The sequence below is a fragment of the Mytilus edulis genome, chromosome 14 (assembly GCF_963676685.1).
Source record: "Mytilus edulis chromosome 14, xbMytEdul2.2, whole genome shotgun sequence".
NCBI classification, from domain to species: Eukaryota; Metazoa; Mollusca; class Bivalvia; order Mytilida; family Mytilidae; genus Mytilus; species Mytilus edulis.
The window spans coordinates 3,547,282-3,560,535 of NC_092357.1; the positions used below are offsets into that span (position 1 = coordinate 3,547,282).

Genomic DNA, 13,254 nt, shown 5'->3' on the forward strand with positions numbered 1-13,254 from the left:
TCTTGTTCATATATAGTCACCACAAACGCACTTGTATACGTATAGTCTATCAAAAAGTAAAATCACAAAAATACTGAACTCAGAGGAAAATCAATTTGGTACAGGCATTTTCAAATGTAGAAAATGGTGGATTAAACCTGGTTCTATAGCGCTAACCCTCTCACTTTAATAACAGTCTCATCAAATTCCGCTACATTTACATGATGCGTTAAATAAACAGTCACAATTAATAAAATAGTCAAAATATGGGTACATCAGTCATCATCGTATAACAACTTAACAGGACACAAAAACATCTACTATCTACGAACACATGGATTGATTTGAGTGTCTGACGTCAGAAAAATTATATACGTCACATAAATTTGTCGTTCAATGTGCATACAAACAATTTTAAAATCTATATAGACAATGTACGTATACAGGGTTAAAAAATCAAAAGTATGTAAGAATAAATTACAGAAATAGACCGAGATTCAAACTAGTCCAAAAGTTATACATAGAATTTATGAGAATCCAAAACTTTTAAAAGAAACAATTTAACAGGACACAAAAATATCTACTGTCTAAGAACACATGGATTGATTTGAGTGTCTGACGTCAGAAAAATTATATACGTCACATAAATTTGTCGTTCAATGTGAATACAAACAATTTTAAAATTTTCATAGGCAATGTACGCATACAGGGTTAAAAAATCAAAAGTATGTAAGAAAGAGCACTTTTGTTTTTATATAAAGTCATCACAAACGCGCTTGTTCATATATAGTCATTACATCTGCCGTTCCTGATATTGTTTTGTTACATAAGCACTTGTTAATGTATAGTCATCTCTTGCTCATATACATGTATATAGTTGAATACGCACTTGTTGATATAAAGTATTCACAAAGGCACGTGCATTATAATAGTGAATACACAAACACTTTATGACATATGTAGTCATAATTAACCTCATCGTATCATGTTTATATATAGTCAAAACACAAAAAAAAATATAATTAATTGCAAATAAATTCAAAAACATAAAACAAAACATATTTGATATTTATAAGAACCAAAACAAAACAAAAATACTGGTTCATTATGTTTGACTTTGAATTAAAGTAAAAGTTCGAATAAGTTTTGAAATGTTTTTTTGCAAATTATTAACAGCCCCAACCAACAGTTTGATGATAATGCTTTATTAGAGCTATTATAATCAGTTGCTGTGTAGAAAGTTAGATAACAAAACACACCGAGCTCTGAGATATATTAAAACGGAAAGTCCCTAATCAAATGGTCAAATGGCAAAACCAAAAACCTCAAACAAACCAAATTAATAGACAACAACAGTGATAAATGACGTGACGTTGAAGAGATGATTTTATAAGTCATATTTTTTGATAAATGACAATACATACAAATCTGACAGTTGTTTCTTACATAAAAATGGTATCTATATGATTAATAGTCTTATATAATAGATATAAGCAGAATAACATAATATAAAAACAATGGTGTTCAATATCGAAATGTTTAGGGTTAAAACAAAAAAGTGCTTGAATTGTGAGAGAAGACAATTGTTCAAATTCATATGGTAGAAATGTTATGAAACAATTTCAAAACAACGTTTTACAGAGAATGCACTGATTACTTAGTTTAAGATGGCAAAAGTTAAACATAAAACATTTCACAATTTAAATGTCAAGCTTTCAGCTTACAATAACAGTTGAGTACTGTAGGTTCCTTCTATATTTAATATTTTATTATTTTTGTAGCATTCTGCAATTATTCGTCACATGAAATTGTTGTTTAAATGAAAGGTAATCAAAACAAATCTGATAACGTGTTTTCTACCATTTTGACATGTTTACCAACGTTACTAAATGCCTGTCCAATTTTACGCAATGTTGGTTTCAGATTGTGCGACCGGCAAAACTGATTTCTCCATTCTTCTAAAATATTCTTGTTCAGTCTGACCAAATCTCTGTCTGCTTGTCTGTAACAAATTTGTTCCCACGTCTCAAACTCCATATCAAGTTCAATCAAGAAGTGAAGAGAACTATTCCCAATTAATGGGGCCAATCTATCGATGTGTTCTTCCCTTGGTACTATATCCCATTTGTCATCTGCAAGACAAACGACAAAAACTCACATGTAATACACCAACTAAAGTATAACTTCTATTTTGTTTTGCGTTGACTTCGAAACTGTAATTTTGAAATTAAGATTGAATTCCAAGGTAGTAGATTGCGGAAGACATTGTACATTTTATTTTGTTTTAACGATTTAAATCTGTCGACATTCGTATTTCCCTGTACTTGCCGAAAATATTGTATCGGTCACTGTGAGCTTATATTTACGAAGACATGACTTCTTTTACACACATTTGATTTTATGACAATCATTTCCTAATGATGTAAAAATATTATTTTTTTACGTTTTTACTCGTCCTTTCGTTGGAAACTTCTAATTATGTCAGAGTTTATGGACTTCCCCTTCTTGGCAAAACACTTAAATAAAGTGACGAAGAAACAAACAACTTCCAAAACACTTAAATAAAGCGATGAAGAAATAAACAACTTCCAAAACACTTCAATAAAGCAACGAAGAAACAAACAACTTCCAAAACACTTAAATAAAGCGATGAAGAAATAAACAACTTCCAAAACACTTAAATAAAGCGATGAAGAAACAAACAACTTCTAAAACACTTAAATAAAGCGATGAAGAAATAAACAACATCCAAAACACTTAAATAAAGCGATGAAGAAACAAACAACTTCCAAAACACTTAAATAAAGCGATGAAGAAATAAACAACATCCAAAACACTTAAATAAAGTGACAAAGAAACAAACAACTTCCAAAACACTTAAATAAAGCAACAAAGAAACAAACAACTTCCAAAACACTTAAATAAAGCGATGAAGAAATAAACAACTTCGAAAACACTTAAATAAAGTGACGAAAAAACAAACAACTTTCAAAACACTTAAATAAAGCGATGAAGAAACAAACAACTTCCAAAACACTTCAATAAAGCGATGAAGAAATAAACAACTTCCAAAACACTTAAACACAGTGACGAAGAAACACACAACTTCTAAAACACTTGAATAAAGCGATGAAGAAACAAACAACTTCCAAAACACTTAAAAAAAGCAACGAAGAAACAAACAACTTCCAAAACACTAAAATAAAGCGATGAAGAAACAAACAACTTCCAAAACACTTAAATAAAGCGATGAAGAAACAAACAACTTCCAAAAAACCTAAATAAAGCGACGAAGAAACAAACAACTTCCAAAACACTTAAATAAAGCGATGAAGAAACAAACAACTTCCAAAAGACTAAGATAAAGCGACGAAGAAACAAACGACTTCTAAAACACTTAAATAAAGTGATGAAGAAACAAATAACTTCCAAAACGCTTAAATAAAGCGATGAAGAAATAAACAACTTCCAAAACACTTAAATAAAGTGATGAAGAAACAAACAACTTCCAAAACGCTTAAATAAAGCGATGAAGAAATAAACAACTTCCAAAACACTTAAATAAAGTGACGAAGAAACAAACAACTTCCAAAACACTTACATAAAGCGACGAAGAAACAAACAACTTCCAAACACTTAAATAAAACGATGAAGAAACAAACAACTTCATATGAAATATTACTATGGAACAAACCTGTTGGTCATATGCTAGTGTTTTATCTAACAGGTACAAAATGTATATTCAGTGTTTTTAAGTCATAAGTGAAAATCAAAATGACATTGTTGTTACAAATATAAAAACGACCAAAAGACAACAATTTTACAAAAAACAAGCCTAGAACACCATAGACTAACAATACGAACAACGCCACAAAACTTGTTAATCTCAGTTGCTTAGAAAAGGTAAACATGTCAGACACCTAAATTGGTATCCTAAAGTTAGGACAATTCCTGGGATTTTCCTAAGTTGAGACATGTTTGATAAACCCACTTAGGACTAAGATGTGTCCTAAGTTGGTCTTAGGACACGTCTTAATCTTAAGAGAGCTTCGATAAACAGGCCCCTGGTCTTTAAATGTACTTTAAGTACAGTGTCTGACGTATAAACATTTTCTTGATTATTTATCCTATTTCAAATATAAATTTGAATGAATTTATAAGCCTTTTTCTGCTATAATATTCAAACTTTATTTTTTAACGAAGGCTTCTGGTATGTAGTTTTTTTTTACAAAAGGCTCTCGAATTATAGACACATTAAAAAAATAAAGATGGAAAGTCAAACGCATGAGTCTGGCAAAAATAAACGGAATATTAAACGGAAAACGATAAAAGACAGAGTTATATATATATTTTTTTCCCTGCCTCAAATTTACTCAAATGCAATTTATATAGGTAACATAAAAAGATAGACGATAATGCATTCATTTACAATATTTAAAAATAGTTACATCTAAAATTTAATTTAACATATTAAGATCACGTTTTCAAGTGTTCACGGCCGACACCCGTTATTATTAAATAAGGGTGTAAAAATGAATGAAAAATTCTTCACCACGTACGGCAGTCTGTAATTGCATATAAAACGTATTGCAATCACTTGTAAACCATTAAATATAAAGGTTCAGGTGCTTATATTCAATAAATAAATATTATTTCGGCAATCTGTTGATTTTTTTTTAGTCAATTCGCGGCGATTTGTGCAGCAGTATAACTTTGAGCTACTTTTTTTTTATTTATATAATTATAAAACAATGTTAAATAATTAAATAGGAAGAAGTTAGAATTCAAATTGAATATTTGTTTTATTTAAATAACATGATTAAGGGGACGTGGTAGACTTTCAGTTAAAAAAATCGTCTTCTTTCACAGTTTTATTTTATTCTTGAAAGGGGAGCAACCCCTGATAAATAATGGGAAAGTTTCACTCGTTTTGTGTCCAAATTATTAAAATCTGAACACGACTGGACACGGTCTGACAACATCTTGACGTCAGTTTGTATCCATGGTCTGTTTTGGTCTGACACGGTCTTAACGGATCTAAACAGCTCGCTAGAAGATACAGTCTTAAATATCTTGACATTCCTTAACGGACTAATTTACCAAATGAGACTATCGATCCGAATGGAGACTTAACGATCTGATAAATCTTGACGTTTTCCTCTAGCGGTAAATCCAGTCAATTAAGATACGATCAGACCAAAATGACCGTTTCAGACTGAAATCGTGCTACTAGTGTAAGCATGTGACACCAGTTGTTCAAACCTGATGATATTTCAATTTCTTACACTTGTTTGTTACACTTCTTTAAAAGGAATATTTATACATCTGCACCCGCCTTGTCCCAAGTGTATTTAAACCGTTCTTAATTTAAGTATCACAAAGAACATGGTTAATAAAGGCATGTTTACTGCCTTGTTTGTTAAGTCGTAAATGATGATAACACATATCGTGTATGTCGGACATTCAAATTAAACTTCTACGTACCTAAATCAATATTTGCTCCTGAGACAACCTGTTAACAATCAAAAGAATTATCAGTAAAACAAGACAGACTGTACGTAGACGTGTATATTTCACATTTTACACTGCATTATTATAATGTTTTAAGAGGTTTCGTGATGGAAATTCCCCCCAAATTTGTTTTTGTATCTATTTTCCGAGAATGCTTTTTTCCATAATGATTCCAATTACATCAAACATTTGACAATGTGTGTGAACAGTTTAAACATATTGAATATATTTATCCTGTTAGTTATGTAAGTTATTGAATGCTAATAATCGTCAATGTATGTTTTAGTTAATGACAAGAAATATTTAAAAACGCTGTTTTATATTATATGTTGTGTTTTTTTCGATACAACACGATGCGTATATCAAATTAACTTATGTATTATCATATTAGTACCTTGCAGATGGTATGAGGATTTTGTATATTTGCATTCTCCGTGGCATCCCTAATGCTTTTAAATGTCAACGAAAATTTGTTCCGACATTTTCTGAGGATTTCAAATTTCAGTTTCTCCGGTTCGTCACTTTGACTTTCTTGGTCACACACATTTTCCCATTCAGCGTATGTCAGTCCCAGGTACTTAGCCAGTTGTCTTATCTCATCTCTGTTGTACAGCAGGGATAATCGACGCAAATGTAGATCTGATGGAATCTCTTTCAAAAACTCTTCAGTTGTAACTGTAACATATATCATTATGTCACTACACAAGTTTTGGATTTGTAATATCTTTGATAGTTGAGAACACATGTCAAAGTTTGCACATTGATAAATACATGACATTGTGGTATACATCAACGAAATGTTAACGTTTCTATTTATCCCTGGCTTAAAATGTTTTGCCAAAAAAAAGGTTAAATAAGAAAAATTCCGAACTCCAAAAAATTTTGAGATACGCCAGATGCACGTTTCGTCTACATTAGACTCATCAGTGAATAAAATTATCATAGATACAAGGATTATATTTTGTATTTACGCCAGACGCGCTTTTCGTCTACAAAAGACTCATCAATGACGCTCAAATCCAAAAAGATTAAAAAGCCAAATAAAGTACGAAGATGAAGAGTATTGAGGACCAAAAATTCTTGAAAGTTTTGCCAATTACAGCCTAGGTACTTTATTCCTGAGGTAGACAAGCGTTAGTATTTCAAAAATATCAATGATAAGTCTTGTCAGCACAGACGTTCAGATCAGAATAGTGTGAAAGCCAAGCAAGTATAAAGTTGAAAAGCATTGAAGATCCAACATCCAAAATGTTATGCAGGATACGGCTAAGATACTATTTGCCTGGGATCAGAAAATCCTTAGTATTTCAAATAAATTATACTTTTAAAAACAGTTATTTCATAAATTTATAAACAAGTATGGCTGATATACAAATTTTAATCCTGGTATCTATCATACGTTTATTTGATACTCGTGTCAACACCGTAGTGTTGACTACTAGACTGGCGATACCCTCGGGGTATTCAATCGGTTCTTCAGACGATACTTTGATATTATAAATTGATTGATATCCATTCAAGCATTTGTCTATGAATGACACAGTTTCTTAATCTGTTTTCATGTGTTGTTTGTTCTAGTTTGTGTATACTCATTACCATACTGTTATTAAAGCCTACATGGTAGTCCTTGGACATAATTTCAGTGAAACAGTAAAATCGTCATGGATGAGATTATACACAGGAAAAAAAGTAAAATCACAAAAAATACAAGTGATAACTATGTTTGCTTCTTACAAATACAAGTGGTAATTATGTCTGTTTCTTACAAAAGAAAATGAAAAAACAATACCTGGACAATCTGGTTCACATTTGTCGTCTCCCTGAAAAAAACATGTGGATACACGTTGCATTCATAATACAATAGAATTAACATGAAAAGGCTAACAAACAAAAAGATGGTAGATTATTCTCTTCATAAGAAAATACCTAAACCAATTCAGCAATATGACGTGTGTTATCTATTCGTTTGATGTGTGTAAGTTGTTGATTTTGCCATTTTGCAATTTAATTAGGTACTTTCCGTTTTAAATTTTCCTCGGAGCTCAGTATTTTTGTGATTTTTCGTTTTACTCTAAAAATCAAAGGTGCTGTATCTCCTAAAAATTAACATGTTTTGTCTTTAACTAATTTCCAAACGATGATCTATCACACATTTGTTGTCCAGTAGTAATTTTTTTTCACTTAGCTGTCAAATCCAAAGCTTATTGGATGTCTTTAGCGCATATGCTGCACTACGTATTCAAGTTAGGGTAGAAGTTAATACGTCTTAACCTGTTGTATTTCTTTGCACCTGTCATAAGCAAACATTTGTACATGAACTGTTCGTTGCCTTTTCGTCGTTTTAATATATGACCATTCATTATTAGTATTATTTTTGACTCATGAGTTTGAGTATCCCTTTGTTATATTTTGTTAATTATTTTAATATATGACCATTGCATTGTTAGTATTATCTTTGACTCATGAGTTTGAGTATCCCTTTGTTATATTTTGTTAATTATTTTAATATATGACCATTGCATTGTTAGTATTATCTTTGACTCACGAGTTTGAGTATCCCTTTGTTATATTTTGTTTATTATTTTAATATATGACCATTGCATTGTTAGTATTATCTTTGACTCATGAGTTTGAGTATCCTTTTGTTATATTTTGTTTATTATTTTAATATATGACCATTGCATTGTTAGTATTATTTTTGACTCATGAGTTTGAGTATCCCTTTGTTATATTTTGTTAATTATTTTAATATATAACCATTGCATTGTTAGTATTATCTTTGACTCATGAGTTTGAGTATCCTTTTGTTATATTTTGTTTATTATTTTAATATATGACCATTGCATTGTTAGTATTATCTTTGACTCATGAGTTTGAGTATCCCTTTGTTATATTTTGTTAATTATTTTAATATATGACCATTGCATTGTTAGTATTATCTTTGACTCATGAGTTTGAGTATCCTTTTGTTATATTTTGTTTATTATTTTAATATATGACCATTGCATTGTTAGTATTATCTTTGACTCACGAGTTTGAGTATCCTTTTGTTATGTTTTGTTTATTATTTTAATATATGACCATTGCATTGTTATTATTATTTTTGACTCATGAGTTTGAGTATCCTTTTGTTATATTTTGTTTATTATTTTAATATATGACCATTGCATTGTTAGTATTATCTTTGACTCATGAGTTTGAGTATCCCTTTGTTATATTTTGTTAATTATTTTAATATATGACCATTGCATTGTTAGTATTATCTTTGACTCATGAGTTTGAGTATCCTTTTGTTATATTTTGTTTATTATTTTAATATATGACCATTGCATTGTTATTATTATTTTTGACTCACGAGTTTGAGTATCCCTTTGTTATATTTTGTTAATTATTCTAATATATGACCATTGCATTGTTAGTATTATCTTTGACTCATGAGTTTGAGTATCCTTTTGTTATGTTTTGTTTATTATTTTAATATATGACCATTGCATTGTTATTATTATTTTTGACTCACGAGTTTGAGTATCCTTTGTTATATTTTGTTAATTATTCTAATATATGACCATTGCATTGTTAGTATTATCTTTGACTCATGAGTTTGAGTATCCCTTTGTTATATTTTGTTAAGTATTCTAATATATGACCATTGCATTGTTAGTATTATCTTTGACTCACGAGTTTGAGTATCCCTTTGTTATATTTTGTTTATTATTTTAATATATGACCATTGCATTGTTAGTATTATCTTTGACTCATGAGTTTGAGTATCCTTTTGTTATATTTTGTTTATTATTTTAATATATGACCATTGCATTGTTAGTATTATCTTTGACTCATGAGTTTGAGTATCCCTTTGTTATATTTTGTTTACTATTTGACACAAACTTATTCTTTATATACCTTTCCTTGGAACCATGATGTGATTATATTTATGTTATGTTCAATCCCATGTGAAGGACATATCCATATGTTGCTTATGTTTTTTAGTTGGCTGACGTCGATGATACACGGATTATCTGGTGAGTTACAGCAAATTCTTGTAACAAAGGCTGCGTCACTGATGTGACTGGAGTCGCTGCTTGTTCTGATATACAACTGACTTATTTTTTCTAACGCAGATGTTAAACACGCAATAATGCTGTAAGCCGTATCCCTCGATATCAGTGTGTTTGTTCTAGCATGAACAAGACGGGCAATAATCATGTCATCTTCGCAAGTAATGGACATATCCAAAGAAGGATCTAGAGTGAACACCCCTGACTTGTGGAACAGCATGTCATTCTTGGACTCTCCGTAAGTTTTCACCGCCCATACATATAGACAGTAACTTATAAATCTAAATGATAATGCAGGAGGTATCATCAATGAAGAAGACTGAAAAGCTATGGCAATACTTCTGTTAGCGATGCCAGCTGACTTAAGGTACCCAGTATCATCTTTCGCTCGTACCATACTTGCGATATAATAAAAGTCAGCAGGTATACGGTTGTGGTCTGAATCGTATTTCCTTGGTTCGACCAATATATCGAGATGGGTCATGACATTCAGTAAATAATCTTTATCATTGTAAAATGTCCGATATTTCTTTTTCTTCCAAATTTGTTGGATTACTTGTTTTGAGACCACCCCTTTCTTGCCCATTACATCCCATAACTCTTCTCTTTCTTTGTCTCCTTGACAGAAACTTCTATCAGTAACAATAGACTTAAAAGCATCAATTAAATGGGTTGGAGACAAAATAACATGACGGTTTAATCTGTACTCATCAAAGTATAACACCTTGCCTATGGCGTGTTGAAATTTCAGGAATACTTTTAACTCAGATTCTGTCAAGGATCTTATAGGTTGTAGTAAGTTGATTTTCTGCAAATGCTCCATTGTAATCAGTGGAATATTGCGTTTGATTAGCGATGCAAATTCTAGTTCTAAAGGAATAAAGCATTTTGGAAGAGGTTCACCCCATGTTGGCTGCATCTTCGATTCCCTGATTATGATATTCTTTATTTTTGCCAACTCTGGATCACATTTGTCTTTAGCGTTTACAAATATCTGATCTTCAATAACCAAGTGCTGCATAAATGGTGTTTGTAAAAACATGTGTTTGATTTCTGCGAATATCTTCATTCGTCTCTGTTCAATTTCCTTCTTAAATATATCAAAACGAATATGTTTTCTTCACAAAAGTATATGTATATCGTATATTTCAACTACAAATTACTTGATGTGTAAATGGGGAATATTTTATAATATATCATACCATGTAACATTCACATTATTCCAATTGACACACTATTGGTTAAAGCAAACCGAGAATATCAAATATAATTGATTAGATAAAAAGGAGTAAATAAGAACGAAAACGAACAAACATATTACGATTCAGTGATATATTGCTAATATCAATCTATTACAAACAACTCAGGAAAATGTTTTCTATTACCGGAGCTGTAATGCTCTTAATCCGAGACAAATTGTATAGGAAACTTATACAAACGCATATCTTACAAGAGGCAAAGTATATATAATAAAGCCCTTTATAGCTTGCTGTGCGGTGTGAGCCAAGGTTCCGTGTTGGAGACCTATAATAATATTTACCTTTATTAACCGTTACTTGGATGGAGAGTTGTGTCATTGGCACTCATACCCCATCTTTCTTTATCTATATAGTTCAAAAGCAAAAAGAACTTGGAATACTGATAATCTACGGGCAGTTGTTATATAATTCATAAGTAACGATGGCTCTTTAATTACACTTTTATACCAAATTTATTGACTTATGTTTTGTTTTGTTTTTCAATGGTGTTGATTTGAGCGTAACCTAGACACACTTATGCATTGACATATCGAACACAATCAAAACATTATATCATTTAATATACTTACAGGTTTTAACTTGTCCTTGTGGGTCAGAACAATGATAATTCTAGGAAAACCTTCAACACTTCCTTTACAGTATGTTACAATTGTGTTGATCCAAAATAGCAGATAATCTTCAAAATAAACAGAATAAAGTTTGTGTGTATATTTTCCAGACCATATGAGTATTTGGACCGTACGCGTACGGTCCGGTTCGTATACGTATATTCGTATGGTCCGACCATACGCGTACGATCGGACCGTATGAGTATACCCGTATGGTCCAGTACGACAGGTGACACTTGCTACAACAAGTAACGTTATATTTTTTACATTTAAAAATGTACATGTTTGCAGTGCATGCATGTTCCTATGCATTTGTATTTTTGTTGTAAAGTCATGTTGCTAATTTCTTAAACAACTGTCCTCTCATAGTATATTTACTCCAGATATCTTCAATTTTAGTGATCATAATTCAATTAATGTGTAACTGATCGACATGCTAAATACAAGAGATTAACAGGGTTGATCAGCGTGTTTTTTTAAATATATAAAAAATATACAATTGAACTTTTTTATATTAATTTGAGAGTTGAGTTATGTTGATCTGTAATATGCTTTTGTATCTAATAAACTTGACCAACTTCTTAATATTATTCAGACCGTACGCGGAGGTTCCGACCGTATGAGTATTTTGAAAAAGTACGCATACGGTTCAGACCGTACGCGTACGGTCCAAATACTCATACGGACATGAATGTATACACTACTTATATTTATCTTCTATCAACATACAACGCCAATGTTGATTATTGTATAATGGACCAAATTAAAAGGATTTGACAGCATAGTAGACCTTTTCAACAATTGTCTACACCTAAAGTTGAGCACGACTACGACAGGTAAGATGTGAGGGGTCGTTTCAAAGTAAAAATTGAAAATAATACTTTACATCACTAAGAGATGTAATGCTTGAAATTTATTTGATTGACAATGATATAACTTTCCGAAAGAGTAAACTGGCATGGATTTTTCTGTACGATGAAAAAAAAAACCAACAGATATTTTTTTTTTCTTTCTGATCGACAAAAAACGAATCAAAAATGAAGGCGAAGCATAATTTCCACCGTGTGAAGGCTGTACACAGTATCAACATTTTTAGAACTTGGTTCAGGCGCACAAAATATGCGACGGGGTTTTACTTATCTAATTAGATAAAAAAAAATACCTTCCTTATGCTGGTCATAGTCGAAATTTTAAAAAGAATCGTTAGTACGAAAAAAAAGAAAAAAGATTATAAAACCGGCAAAGATTTTTCAAGGAAAAAAGAAACAGCGAAACAATGTCGAAACAAAATATAAATATATAACCAACGATCCTTGATCAACACGGACCCCATCAAACTCTACTGCTAAGCAATTCCCGCTTCTTGCAAGAACCTCAGATCTCATTTTCGAGAACAAGGGAATGGGTCTACGATAAAAAGGACAGCGTCTGTTGTTTTTTCGGAACACGGGCAATTATATGGGACAATCAGTTCGTGGGGACGACCATATAATTAAATAACGAGTTTTAAAATTGACGACCGGGTGAGTAGTAATTAGCCAATGTTTACATATAGATTACACATAAAGTAAACTTTCATGATCGCAGAAATAGTTTAAATCGTCACATAAAATATTTCTCAAATACAACAACAAATAAACAGCTTTATTTCTACCGCTATAGTCGATAAACTGTCAGGCAAAAACACAAATAATGCTGAGGAATCAGCATTTACAGAGAAAACTGGAGATAAACAAAATATCTTAATCCAGCAAAACGTATCCACTCTTGTCTCTCTAGTTCTTCGGACCATAGTATTTGTATTGAAAACGAACTTGAACCCTGAAAAATGTGCCGAAA

The 13,254-nt window shown here is 31.3% G+C and overlaps 1 protein-coding gene across 1 annotated transcript in view; it reads right to left on the reverse strand.

Annotated features, from left to right (window-relative positions):
- Nucleotides 1–590: 590 nt before the first annotated feature.
- Nucleotides 591–13,254, reverse strand: part of LOC139503391 (uncharacterized) — a 43,057-nt gene continuing 30,393 nt past the window's right edge. Inside the window, exons 15-20 of the mRNA XM_071293165.1 lie at nucleotides 11,377–11,483; nucleotides 9,394–10,638; nucleotides 7,280–7,310; nucleotides 5,885–6,165; nucleotides 5,464–5,491; nucleotides 591–2,111 (exon numbers count right to left, since the gene is read on the reverse strand). Coding sequence (XP_071149266.1) covers nucleotides 1,810–2,111; nucleotides 5,464–5,491; nucleotides 5,885–6,165; nucleotides 7,280–7,310; nucleotides 9,394–10,638; nucleotides 11,377–11,483 — 1,994 coding nt within the window. The 3' untranslated portion in view covers nucleotides 591–1,809. The remainder of the gene's footprint in view (nucleotides 2,112–5,463; nucleotides 5,492–5,884; nucleotides 6,166–7,279; nucleotides 7,311–9,393; nucleotides 10,639–11,376; nucleotides 11,484–13,254) is intronic.